Here is a 13,489-nt window from a genome sequence, read left to right as displayed (position 1 = left end):
TTTTTTTTTGTTTTATTCATTTCAAACAGACCGGATCTGGTCTGCGGGCCGTAGTTTGCCCACGGCTGGAGAGGCTATGCTCTTTCAACAAGACAGCCTTCTGTCTGGTGACCCAAACCAAGCAGAATTGCCAGTTAAACTCCTTATCCAGTTGGGGCCACTGGCTCAGCTATGCAAATGACCAGAGCCACTAATTGGAATATCCTCTGAGGCCCCACCTCTGGCAGGAACACAGTTTGCCAAGATCCCTGAACTTGTTGTGAGCTCCTCCTCCTTCTCTATCTCTAGCTAACTTTCCCAGTTATCTCCATGAGGCATACTTAGTGGGCCTCCCAGGAATCATGCAGAATGCTAGGGAAGCTTGATGTCCAGCTTGCGCTCTCCTTTCCCACCAGAGAAACTGCAGGCCCAGGGGGACCCCTCCCTGCAGCACTGTGCTGACCTGGGGGAGGAGCAATGTGGGCAAAGGGAAGCTGCTCCTCCTTCCTCATGCTGCTTTCCTCAGGTTTTGTAGTCCAAGGGATTGCTTTAGCCTTACCCCTGTGTGCCGGATCTTTACAAAGGTATTTTGTCTATGAATAGTTGCTAGTTGCTCTTCCCCTGAGAGGGAACCACCTATTTGTCATCTATCTGACATCAGTTTTCTGGTTCAAGTTTTATCAAACTATTGTTTCATACATTGTGCCTAGATTTTCAGTTTTTTCAGGCATAATGGAAGGTATGATCTCTGTTATTGCATCTAGGTCAGAAGATGTTCTGTATATTTTTTGCAGTGAGTATGATTAAAAAGCCAAAAAAAAAAAAACCCCCACATAATTCTCTAAATATTCACATAGAGACTTTTCTTGCAGATTGACTCTTCTAATTGGGGTTTGGAAAAAATGGTCCTATGTGTACTTTTTTTTTTACATTGAATTTTCTATTTTTTATAAATCTACAGTTTACCCATAGTTGGATTAGATTATTGTATATAATAATGTAATATAAATCACTGATGCATTTTTGTTTTATTGGAATTAGATTATATTTAGTACTTAATGGAACGCTGCTGAAAAGATCTTATGCTATTTTTCATGCCTGTTTTCCCTTCTTATTCCACTAATATATGAAGAAATGAGATAAAAAGGAGAACTTAGACATATCTTTCTATTGCCTGAAATTTTGTATTACTAACTTGTGTTCTGGAAAAAAGGACATCCTTGTCCTGTGGCATATTGCTGCCAAAATAAATTTCCAGAGGTAATAGTTTTATTCTGTTTTAAAATTATTTCTTAAAAACCAGTCATCTAATTCAGAAAGAGAGTAAGAGCCAAGTTTTAAAAACTATATACTAGGAAATGCCTCATTTATAAATGTATACATATTTGTGCTCATAAGTTGGGTAATTGTGCACCTTAACAACTCTATTCATTTTATCATTATTCACTTTGTGTATATAAAAATGAAGGCTTTTTAATTCAAATTCTGTGGCCTGGGACACTCATGATTGGGACATGGTTATATTTCATGCTTCTGTTCAGTGTTAATGCATACAGTTTCATGGAAAATTATAGAATACCTTATTTACTCTGGTATAGCTATAACAAGGGGTTATTTACTTAACATGTATTCTGAAGGGGTATAAGTAATTAAGAGTTAATTTGGCTTCATCTGTTATATAAAAGATGTTAGAAAAGCTATACAAAAATCTGTATTGGAGTCTTTGCATCAGAGGACTAAGTTGACATCTGAATTGAAGTTCTGCCAAGTATCATTTAAAAATTATGTTTCCTCAAAATGATTGTGATGGTTAAAATAGATATCCTAGACATTCTGAGATTACAGCTCATCTCTAAAATGACTGAGCCCAGATACAAAGTCCTGATAAAGTTTATTGACAGACACTGTGCTAACAGATTTTGGAAGAAAAAATAGTCATTATTTAGTCTAAACAATAATTTTGCAAAATCATATATATATATAAGTATATATATAATATATATAATATATATAGACTAGAGGCCCGGTGCACAAAAATTTGTGCACTGGCAGGGGAGGGGGGTGCCCCTCAACTCCACTTGTGCCCTCTCACAGTCTGGGACCCCTTGGGAGATAACGACCTGCTGGCTTAGGCCCACTCCCGGGTGGCAGAGGGCAGGCCCAATCCCTAGGTGCAGCCCCTGGTCGGGCTCAGAGCAGGGCCAATTGGGGAGTTGGGGCGCCGCCCCCTGTCATGCACAGAGCAGGGCGGATCAGGAGGTTGCGATGCCACCCTCAGTCACGCTCAGGGTAGGGCCGATTGAGGGGTTGGGGCGCTGCCCCCGTCACACTCAAGGCAGGGTCGATGGGGAGGTTGCAGCACCACCCCGTCACGCACAGAGCAGGGCGGATCAGGGGGTTGTGGTGCCACCCCTGTCACATACAGAGCCGGCCGATCAGGGGGTTGGGGCGCTGCCCCCTGTCATGCACAGAGCAGGGCCCATCAGGTGGGTTGGGGCTCCGCACCCTGTCACACATAGAGCAGGGGCCATCAGGGGGGTTGGGGCTCCGTACCCTGTCACACACAGAGCAGAGCGGATCAGGGGGTTGGGGCGCCTTCCCCTGTCACGAACAGAGTAGGGCGGATAGGGAGGTTGTGGCCCCGCCCCTTGTCACACACAGAGCTGCAGGGCGATCAGGGGGTTTGGGTGCTGCCCCCTGTCACACTGATCCTGGTGCCGGGAGGCCTCTCAGCTTTGCTGATCCTGGTGCTGGGAGGTATATTACCCTTTTACTATATAGGATAGAGGCCTGGTGCATGGGTGGGTGACGGCTGGTTTGCCCTGAAGGGTGTCCTGGATCAGGGTGGGGGTCCCCACTGGGGTGCCTGGCCAGCCTGGGTGAGGGGATGATGGCTGTTTGCAGCTGGTCACACACCCTTCACGGTGGGGGTCCCCACTGGGGTGCCTGACCAGCCTGGGTGAGGGGCTGAGGGCTGTTTTCAGGCTGGTGGGTGACTGAAGCTCCCAACCGCTCCTTTTTTTCTTTTTTTTTTATTTTTATTCTGGGCCAGCTTTAGCTTTGAGGCTTGGCTCCAACTCTTAGTCCTCCGCTGCTGAAAGCAGGTTTCTGGCCTTTGTTTACCTTCTGTATTTGAAACAATGTTGCGATCCTGCTGGCTGAAGCCCGGCGGATTAAAGCAGGTTTCTGGGGTTTTGTTTAGCTTCTATATTTGTAACATAGTTGCTTAGAGTTGCAGCTCAGAGGCCTGCAGCTGCAGGCGGGGAACGTTGGAGTCCTCCGCCACTGAAGCAACCAAGCCTCATGTTAGTTTCAAGCTGCCTGGCTGCCGGCCGCCATCTTGGCTGGCAGTTAATTTGCATATCGCCCTGATTAGCCAATGGGAAGGGTAGTGGTCGTACGCTAATTACCATGTTTCTCTTTTATTAGATAGGATAATACACACACACACACACACACACAGATTATTATGGCTTCCTGACCTTTGTAGGCAAATTAGCTATAATTTCACGCTGAAGTTGCTAGAGGGCCTGCTAGAGGGCCAGACCATTATAAATAGGGAAGCAGGTTGTTTACCACGACAATAGAAGTGATTTTTTTTCTGAAGATATGGGTAAACAACGCCTTTGAACGTGGGATATATATATGTGTGTATATATTTTTATATATATATATACACACATATATACATATATATGCATATATATATACATATATATATATTATACACACACACACACACACACACAAACATATATTAGTTCCTATTGCTGCTGTAACAGATACCAAAGACTGTGATTTAAAACAATATAAATTATTCTCTTACATTTGGGGGCGGGAAGCAGAAGTCTGAAATGAGTTTCACTAGGGCAAAACCAACCTTTTTAGCAGGGCCACAGTCTCTAGAGAAACTCTAGGGGAGAATCTGTTTCTTTGCCTTTTCTAGCTTCTAAAGGTGCATTTCTTGCATTTGTTGCTCATGACCCCTTCCTCCATTTTCAATGCTAATAGCCACACTAACTTTTCCTTTTTTGTACTAAAATCTTCATCTGTGCTCATAAATTGGGTAATTGTGCACCTAACACTTTTGATTACAACTTCATGATCCTTCCCCAGGCCTGCAGTCAGAGAATTGAGAGGATCAGCATTTCCAATACTTTGTGATAGCAACCCTTGTGATTACAATTTTGGCCGACCTAGGTAATGCAAGACTGTCTCCCCACCTGAAGATCCTTAACTTAGGTCGTACATTTAAAGTTTCTTTTGCCATGTAAAGAAGCTTTCCAAAATTAAGATGTAGATATCTTTTATGGCCCAAATGGAGGACAAAATGCTGCCAAAAGTCATATAAAACAAAACATGTTAGAAACCAGTACAGTTGGGAAAGAAGTTTTATGGATGGATTGATAATATAAGCAAGGGATCCTGGAGTTCTTCCACTATGTTCCAAAATTTTGTATTGTTGACTGATTTTTTTTTTTCTGATACAAACAAATGGGACATTAATCTTCAGTTTTTTTCTGATATACTTCATCTTCTACTCTTGTCTTGCCCTATAAAACCAATACTTAGTAATATAAGGTCATGCATTCATAAATTGGAGCACAGATTTACACAGCTTGATATTATGCTTAATTTAGAAATAATTTACATTTGATATTTGAACATAGACACATGTTCAGATATGTACTTTCATATTTCCTTTAAACCTTTTCGTCACCCTCTTTTTCACCTTTGTTATTCTCAACACTAATGAAGGATTGACCACTTTGCCACTGATGGCAAAGTTTTTCTAAGCAATATTATGAGAATTTTTTTAGGAGAGAATTCTAAAGGTTCCTTAAGTCCTAGGAGATCTCAGAGCTAAATTATTATCATTATTATTTTTTTTTTTTGATGAGGGATCATGAATTTATTTACTCAATCATCTACACACCAGGTGGCTGAACCTGGATGGCTCCAGCCGAGCTAGATTATTTTTTGCTGTTATTATTCAGTATCATTCCAGTGTTTACATTTTATTGTATACCTTTGGAGAGAAAATTTTACTTGGTACTTCTAATATATGGCTCAGTGACTTCTACATTTTCCAATAAGTATGTTTTAGCATGTAACTTTGTTAAGCGTGTATTTTGTTGCATAATTTATAAGGTAGATGTTTACATTTTTCTTTCCTGAACTACAGGATACCAGAAGGCCCCGTTGATCAGGGGCCAGCTTCTGGAAGGATTCGTGCTTTAGAAGAGCAGCTTGTGAAGGCCAAAGAGCAAATTGAAAATTATAAGAAACAAACTAGAAATGGTAGGTGATTATACAGTATATATTTCTCTCCTCGATATATTGATATTAGTACCAATAATTGAAAATTTTATTTCATCAAAATATTGGAAATGCTGATACTCCTAATTCTTTGACTGCAGGTCTGGGGAAGGATCATGAAATTCTGAGGAGGAGGATTGCAAATGGAGCTAAAGAGCTCTGGTTTTTTCTACAAAGTGAACTGAAGAAATTAAAGAATTTAGAAGGAAATGAACTCCAAAGACATGTGGATGAATTTCTGTCAGATTTGGGACATCATGAAAGGTACACTTTTTACTTTACATTTCATTTGGGCTTTAGTAAAAATTATAATCTAAGAATGGGAAGCTGGAACTTTTGGTAATTTCCCTGTTGGATGGTAAATGATGCCTACCATAGTTAGGAGTAGGAGAATACCTGAGATCTCAAAGGATAATAATTGCCAGATGTAGTTCATCAACTAAAAATATATCATGGGACAATATTATTTAAAACATATTTCTAGTCTGGCCCGTTGTGACTCAATGGTTGAACATTGACCCATGAACAGGAGGTCAAGGTTCAATTCCTGGTCAGGGCACATTCCTGGGTTGTTGGCTCAATCCCCTTTAGAGGGTGTGCAGGAGAAAACCGATCAATGATTCTCTCTCATTAATGTTTCTATCTCTCTTTCCTTCTCTCTTCCACTGTCTGAAATCAATAAAAATATATTTAAAAAGTAAATAAATAAAACATTTTTAGAAATTTGTATACCCTAAGTAAATTCTGAAGGTAGTGGTATAAGCCAACAATACTTTGGAAATCTGTAAATTTCCTTCATATACAATCGATATTTAAAGTGGAATCTGCAGTTTTATATTATAATATACTGGAACTCATGCTGAGCTGGCAATTACTAGGATGTTTCTAATTCAGACATTAAAAACATTAAAATAGCCTCTTTTTAGGGTTTGTAATTAAAGATGAACAGGTTTTTGATAAAAGGGATCATTCTGTTGCATTTAGTTGCTAGAAAGAAGAAGCTGAAATCTGCCTAATTCTTCTGTTTGCACTTTTTTTAAAATAACGCAGTTTATTACATAGAAAAGAAAACATTTTGGTGCTGGTGTGTTTATGCAGAGCAAAATGTATCTGAGAATCATTATAAATACAGTGAAAACTGTCGTTAGCCCTATTATATTTATGTCTATATTCCCAGTAGGACTGTAATGGCAATTACTGTCTCATTAGTGAACAATAAATGAAAAATTGTTCTATTAACACAACCTACCACCGTGAAGAGAAAAAGAGTTACCCTATTACAATAGGATTCATATATATTAACATCATTAGCAATATTGCAGTGATTTTGAAATACTGACCTGCTGTTTTATGTAAGTGAAATTACAAATAAAATCTATCAGTTTATTTGACTCATTTTAACATTAATGAATCTACAGAAGTAAGACAGTTTGAAATCAAGGGACATTGAATTATTATGCCATTGGACAGGCCCTTTGAAATTTTTAGCCTAGTTTGCAATCAAGTAGTAGTTAGACCATTAGACCAAATGATGACTAATTCTGCCCTTAATGCTTCTCTACCTTCAAGCTAATTCTAGGTACCAAGATTCTGTTAATTGGAGCTGTGTGTTTGCATGCTTTACTTATTGCAGTTTTATGGGGAAATCCAACTCCGAAGAGGATTTGAGTTGGGTAAACTGTGGTATTTAAAGGAGAATTTTGACTGTTGACTTCTGATGGAATGTTTAAAGTTTGGGTGATTTAATTAAATTACTTGAGAATCAAAGTACTTATTTAAAGAATTATTTTGTACATATATTTTGTTACCAAATGTAGAAACAGCATACAAATGAAAACTGTTAGGCCCTGGATACTTGATGTATGGTAAATCAGTGTTACATTTTTGTAAGTTGAATTATGATTCCTGACACTACCTTTTAGTATATGTTAAATAATAACATTGAATTGGATTACACATTATAATAATACTAGAGGCCCGATGCACCAAAATTTGTGCAAGAGTAGGTCTTCCTTCCCCTGGCTGCCAGCACCGGCTTCCATCTGGCACCCAGGACCTGGGCTTACCTCCTCTGGCCTCCAGCAACCACCCAGGACCCGGGCTGCTTCCCTCCAGCCCTGGCTTCATCAGGAAGGATGTCCAGAATGACATCTGGAAGACATCTGCTCTAATTAGCATATTACCCTTTTATTATTATAGATTTCATAGAAAATAAAAATGGAAAGGTACCCAAGGTACAAAGACCAATTTCTTTTACTGTCATTTGCAAAAATTATAATGAACTTGGGACACAACTTCACAAAGTAGTAATTTAACTCTAGGCAGCCAGATTAGAATGCAGTGGCACATATAATGAGCAGAGAACCATCAAACACTAGAGAAATAACCTTTAATGAATGTTCAAGTACAGAAGATTTGTATATATAGATTATGCCATCTTACTGTTAATTTTGATGTTTTTTACATGTAAAAATTAAGACAGACATTTATGTTTGCCTCTGATGATTTACACAAAAATCTTTATTTCATTTTTATACTTGCCCAAATCATTGTGTCTATGTTGTCTCTGGACTGAAAGCCTATGTTCTCTGAGAAATCAGAGGTTAAGTTTATCAGTTTTCTTGTTCAGATTTCCCTATGAATCGCTCATCATTTTTTTTTTGTTCAAAAAGACATCAATTATAGGGGGAAAACTTAAGGGCTTTTGTTTCTTCAGAAGGGGTTCTTTCTTTCTTAGGACTTTGATAGAAACACTGATTCTCTTTTTTCCTCTCTGAATCAACTTTATTGCAGCATAATTTATGTATGATAAAACGAGCATATTTTAGTCCATAGTTCTATTAGTTTTGACAAATGTTCACAGTTTTGGAACCACCACCCTAGTCAAGATTCAGAACATTGCTACTGCATCAAGAAATTTCATTATGCTCCTTTGTAATCAGCACCTCCTCCATTGCCAGTCCCTGGCAGTAACCAGATCTGTTTCCTGTCCCTATAATTTTGCCTTTTAAGAATTTTATATAAATGCAATCATACACTATGTGGTTTTTGAGTGTGGTTTCTTTCACTTGGCATAATGCATTTGATATTCATGCATGTTGCTTTGTGTATTGGTAGTACATTCCTTTTTATTGCTAAGTAATATTCCATCATATGGATATATCACAGCATATCCATTTACCAGTTGAAGGGCATTTGTTTTTTTTCCCATTTTTTGGTGATTATGAATACAGCCACTATAAACAGTACCACACATATTTTTCTGGAAACATGTTTTTATTTATTTTGGGTTAATGTCTAGGAGTGGGCTTGATTGGTCGTAACTTAAATGTCTAATTTTATAAGACACTGCTAAACTATTTTCCAAAGTGATGGTACTATTTTTCAGTCACCAGCAATGTTTAATAGTTCCAGTTGCTCTGTATTTTTGTCTGCACTTGGTATTCTCAGTTTTTACATTACTCCTATCCCTTACTACCATTCTGATAGCTATATAGTGGTATGTCATTGTGGTTTTAATTTGCATTTCCTTATTAATGATGTTGGGCATCTTTTAATGTGTTTATTTGTCATACATCTATCATCCTTGGTAAAGTGTTTATTTAAGTCACATGCTTAATTTGGGGGGGTATTGTTTGTTTTATTACTGAGCTTGAAGCATTCTTCATTTATTAATGTACTAGAGGCCTGATGCACGAAATTCGTGCAAGAGTAGGCTTTTGCAGCCCTGGCTTCATGTGGAAGGTCATCCAGACAGATGTTCGTTCTGCTGTTCGGCCGTTCAGTCAATTTGCATATTACACTTTTATTATTATAGACACGTCTTATTGGTGCATTTTAGAAAGCTCATTTTGAAGTCCATGTGAAAGAAATCCTGGTGCCAGGAAATTAGAAGAATTGTGCAAAAGTGCAAATAAGCTTCTGGACCAGGGTGGTTGCAGTAGGGAGAAAGAGATAAGTGTGTGAAAAAATAGAAGCTACAGGACTTGCTAACAGATCTGATGTGGGGAGATAGAGGAGTCAAAAGTAATTGAGGACTTGTATTTTGCTAGGAGGATAGCTTTCATAAATGGAGATTATTGTTTCTTGTGTACTAATTTGGCTTTTCTCTGTGACAAATCATAATCCTCTCAGAACTGGAACTCCAGCTTAAACATCTTCTCTATCCCACAGTGCTAAGCACTCACTATTTAGTTAAGAGTTCAGGAAACTCTGTCTTTTTTTGGGAGTGGGAGTGGGGAGGCAGGTATGTGCATTCTTTGACTGATTACTCCATATTCTACTTTGGCGTTTTTGTAAAAACACAAATTGTTCCATTGAAGGATTTATGAAAATTATGTAACTAAAGAAAATTATGTAGTTGAGGTCAAAATATTCTCCAGCAATTGAGATTCCTAAGAGTTGTGAAGAAAACGTCACAACAGAAAAACCATTTGCCCTGAATAAACCTGAAAGCTCTAGTTAGTTTCAGCAGTGGGTTCTACAAAAGAGAGAGTGCCTGTTGGAAGTTCACTAGTGTATAGAGGGGGATCATCCTGATAGGAAGCATGGGGTTAGGAGACACCTGACATTGAAGGATTTTCTGTATGACTTCATGTTTGATTCACTTCGGAGGACTTTAGTGATCTCTGTATTTAAAAGTAGTCTTAAGACACAGTTACACATGAGTCCTTAAAAATAACATAGTGTTTCTGATTTGGAGTGTAATTCTTATGCTAAGCAATGGAGAATGGACTTTATTTTTATTGAATGTGCATGTTAAAAAATATTGTTACTGCCCGGCTGGTGTGGCTCAGTGGTTGAGTGTCAACCTGTGAACCTGGAGGTCACAGTTCGATTCCCAGTCAGGAAACATGCCTGGGTGGCAAGCTCGATCCCCAGTGTGGGGCATGTGCGAGGCAGCCGATCAATGATTCTCTCTCGTCGTTGATGTTTCCATCTCTCTACCTCTCCCTTCCTCTATAAAACTCAATAAAAACATATTTAAAATATACATATTATATATTGTTACTGAATATATCTAATCACTCATTTACAGTTCATGTGACATTAACTTTAATAAGTATCAGTTCCTTCATTTTGGGATTTTCTTGCTTGAATTGCATCTGTTCTGTTCCGGCCCTCAGGGAATTTCTTTAACATTTTTTTTTTCACCTCTGGTCTTATTTTACAAGATATATTTTTAAAAATATATATTTTATTGATTTTTTATACAGAGGAAGGGAGAGGGATAGAGAGTTAGAAACATCGATGAGAGAGAAACATCGATCAGCTGCCTCCTGCACACCCCCTACTGGGGATGAACCCACAACCAAGGTACATGCCCTTGACTGGAATCAAACCTGGGACCTTTCAGTCCGCAGGCCGATGCTCTATCCACTGAACCAAACCGGTTAGGGCAAGATATTTTATTTTTAAAGATTTTTTTTTTTTTGCTTTATTTATTTATTTATTTATTTATTTATTTTTTCTTTATTGATTAAGGTATTACATATTTGTCCTTTCCCCCCCATTGCCCTCCCACTCCCCCACTCATGCCCTCACCCCCTTGTTGTCTGTGTCCATTGGTTAGGCTCATATGCATGCATAAAAGTCCTTTGGTTGATCTCTACCCCTTACCCCCACCCTCCCCTACCTTCCCTCTGAGGTTTGATGGTCAGATCAATGCTTCTCTGTCTCTGGATGTGTTTTTGTTTATCAGTTTATGTTATTCATTATATTCCATAAATGAGTGAGATCATGTGATATTTTTCTTTCTCTGACTGGCTTATTTCACTTAGCATAATGCTCTCCAGTTCCATCCATGCTGTTGCAAATGGTAAGAATTCCTTCTTTTTTACAGCAGTGTAGTATTCCATTGTGTAGATGTACCACACAATGGTTTTTTTAATCCACTTATCTGCTGATGGGCACTTAGGCTGTTTTCAAATCTTAGCTATGGTGAATTGTGCCGCTATGAACATAGGGTTGCATATATCTTTTCTGATTGGTGTTTCTGGTTTTTCGGGATATATTCCTAGAAGTGGGATCACTGGGTCAAATGGGAGTTCTATTTTTAGTTTTTTGCGGAAACACCATACTGTTCTCCACAGTGACTGCACCAGTCTGCATTCTCACCAGCAGTGCATGAGGGTTCCCATTTTGAATCAGGTATAAGCAAAACATCAATGGCATAACTGAGATAGAGAAGGACATTTAAAAGAAGTTTTGTGAATATTTAAAATATAAAAATAGGAAATTTAACAGAAAATACAAAGAACATAAATGTAGCCCAGCTTTTGAAATAAGAGCATTTGTTGCCTGGCATAGCTGTCTTGCTGTCAGAGGCATAGATTATGTTCTGTTCTACCATTGTTTTCAGACACCTGCACTGTACCCTCAACTGACTAGTGCTAGTCTGCTGGTACTTTGCCTGAGTTTGTATTTCCCAGACTTTGACCTGGCCTCATACCGGGCCTTTAGATTTATCATCTACCTTCTAACTTTGTTGTATCTTCATGGTCAAAACCAAGACAGCAAGATTTTCAGCTTTTGGGTCACTTTTAGGAGATTTGATTTCAGAGTGGAGTCACTGAAAACCGAGTAGAATGGTTTTCAGTTACTATGTTTCCCAATAATTGGCTACAACTGAAACTTTCTGTTTGATTATTCTCACGTCTTTGTCCAAAAGATGATAAACTGCAGAATGGTAACTTCTAAAACATTATTGAATCTTCCAAGAACTAGTTTGAATTTGATGTCATTTTCTGTGCTTGTCTTCCTTACATGATCTCCAATGAGTCCAAGAAAAAAATATTTAAAAGCAAACTTAATTTTAGTTGACTGTTGTGTTTTTTTCATTTGTATGTTTTGTTTGCTTGTTTGTTTTTGATGTTTGGCTTTCTAGTTATAAGCTTGGCTATTCCACTTTATAGACAGATTGCGATGAATATGAATAATTGCCAAGGCTTAGTAGTGATGTAACTTGGTAAAAACATTCACTTTTATGTTTTCACTGTTTGAATTTATTAAAAAATACAGAGATGGGCTTTCATTCCCAATGGTAAAGGAATGGATTGACTACTACAGGATGAAAGCATAAACTATGCCAACTTTTATATTTCAAACTATTTTTCTCTCCAAATTAGATCTAAAGTAGTTTTTACCTGTTTGAGGCTATATAATTATTATTGTCAATGAAATGTAGTGCTATTTGTCTGTTTATGTATATGTTTAATGCTGGTAAACTGGTTATTTATCCCACTCTGCTACAGAAAGAAACAATATTGCCATTTAAAGTTGAGATTTACAAAACGTTTTGTGATCACTTCTATTGTATGGGTAGGAAAAAGCAAATGACCACATTTGGATATGATGAAATCCATGAGAATAAATAATAATGAGTGTGATGAGAATGGTAGGAAAAAGACTTATAAAAAAGACTGCTTATGTGTTTCCATGATCAACTCACACAATTTCCTGTGGTTGATGACTTTTCCCCCAGTAACTGGAGGCTACATAATAGTTCATAGGAGCCTCAGTTTTGTAATTTGGAAAAACTTAAAAGTTGAATCTCTGTTCAGTATATGTGTAAGACTGCAAGTTAATTTCTTAAGGAAGCAGTAAGTTGTAGGTTTTTGTTTATTTTCCCCAACTAAAACTTTTTCATAAAAAGAAAATGTTTTAGATCTTAGGTGAGAGTAGTAAATATTAAAAAGATAAAGTATCAAGTATGTTGCCCTGTTTAAAAGGGTGCACATGGAAATAGTAAAGCTGTGAAATATCTTGTGTGTGGATAATATTGACACATTAAACAGATGCCTAAAAGGCTTCACAACACATGACCCTGTTGTCCTAAAGCTTGTGAAAGCTGTTTTACTGTAAGTTGGGTAAATATCCTAAACTGTGGCTATGATTCTTAATTTTATTTGTGTATTATTAATAGTTTCGCTTTATTCAGAGGGCCTGTTATCAAGTATTCTCTCTTAATTGTGTATAGTTCTAATGTTTTCTATGATAGTAAATAAGACTTTAGTTTTCATGCCGTGAAGAGTGTTTTGTTACTAAATGGTTTACCATCTAGTAAAGAAGCAGGAGTAAAAGAGAACTGGGACTATGTCACGTACGCTTAGATAAGTTGCAGTTGTTGAGGGCTGGTTTCATCATCTGCTAAATGAGTCCTCGCTGATCAATCTCCTTCAGGGGTGCATAA

General features: G+C 37.9%; 1 protein-coding gene across 1 annotated transcript in view; it reads left to right on the top strand.

Annotated features, from left to right (window-relative positions):
• Positions 1-13,489, top strand: part of FUT8 (fucosyltransferase 8) — a 230,396-nt gene that overhangs the window by 149,659 nt on the left and 67,248 nt on the right. Inside the window, exons 5-6 of the mRNA XM_081088268.1 lie at positions 5,165-5,280; positions 5,400-5,562. Coding sequence (XP_080944394.1) covers positions 5,165-5,280; positions 5,400-5,562 — 279 coding nt within the window. The remainder of the gene's footprint in view (positions 1-5,164; positions 5,281-5,399; positions 5,563-13,489) is intronic.

Source organism: Myotis nattereri, assembly GCF_964212035.1.
Source record: "Myotis nattereri genome assembly, chromosome: 1".
Taxonomy (NCBI): Eukaryota; Metazoa; Chordata; class Mammalia; order Chiroptera; family Vespertilionidae; genus Myotis; species Myotis nattereri.
The sequence above is the reverse complement of the archived record's forward strand: the minus strand, read 5'-3'. Positions and strand labels throughout refer to the sequence as shown.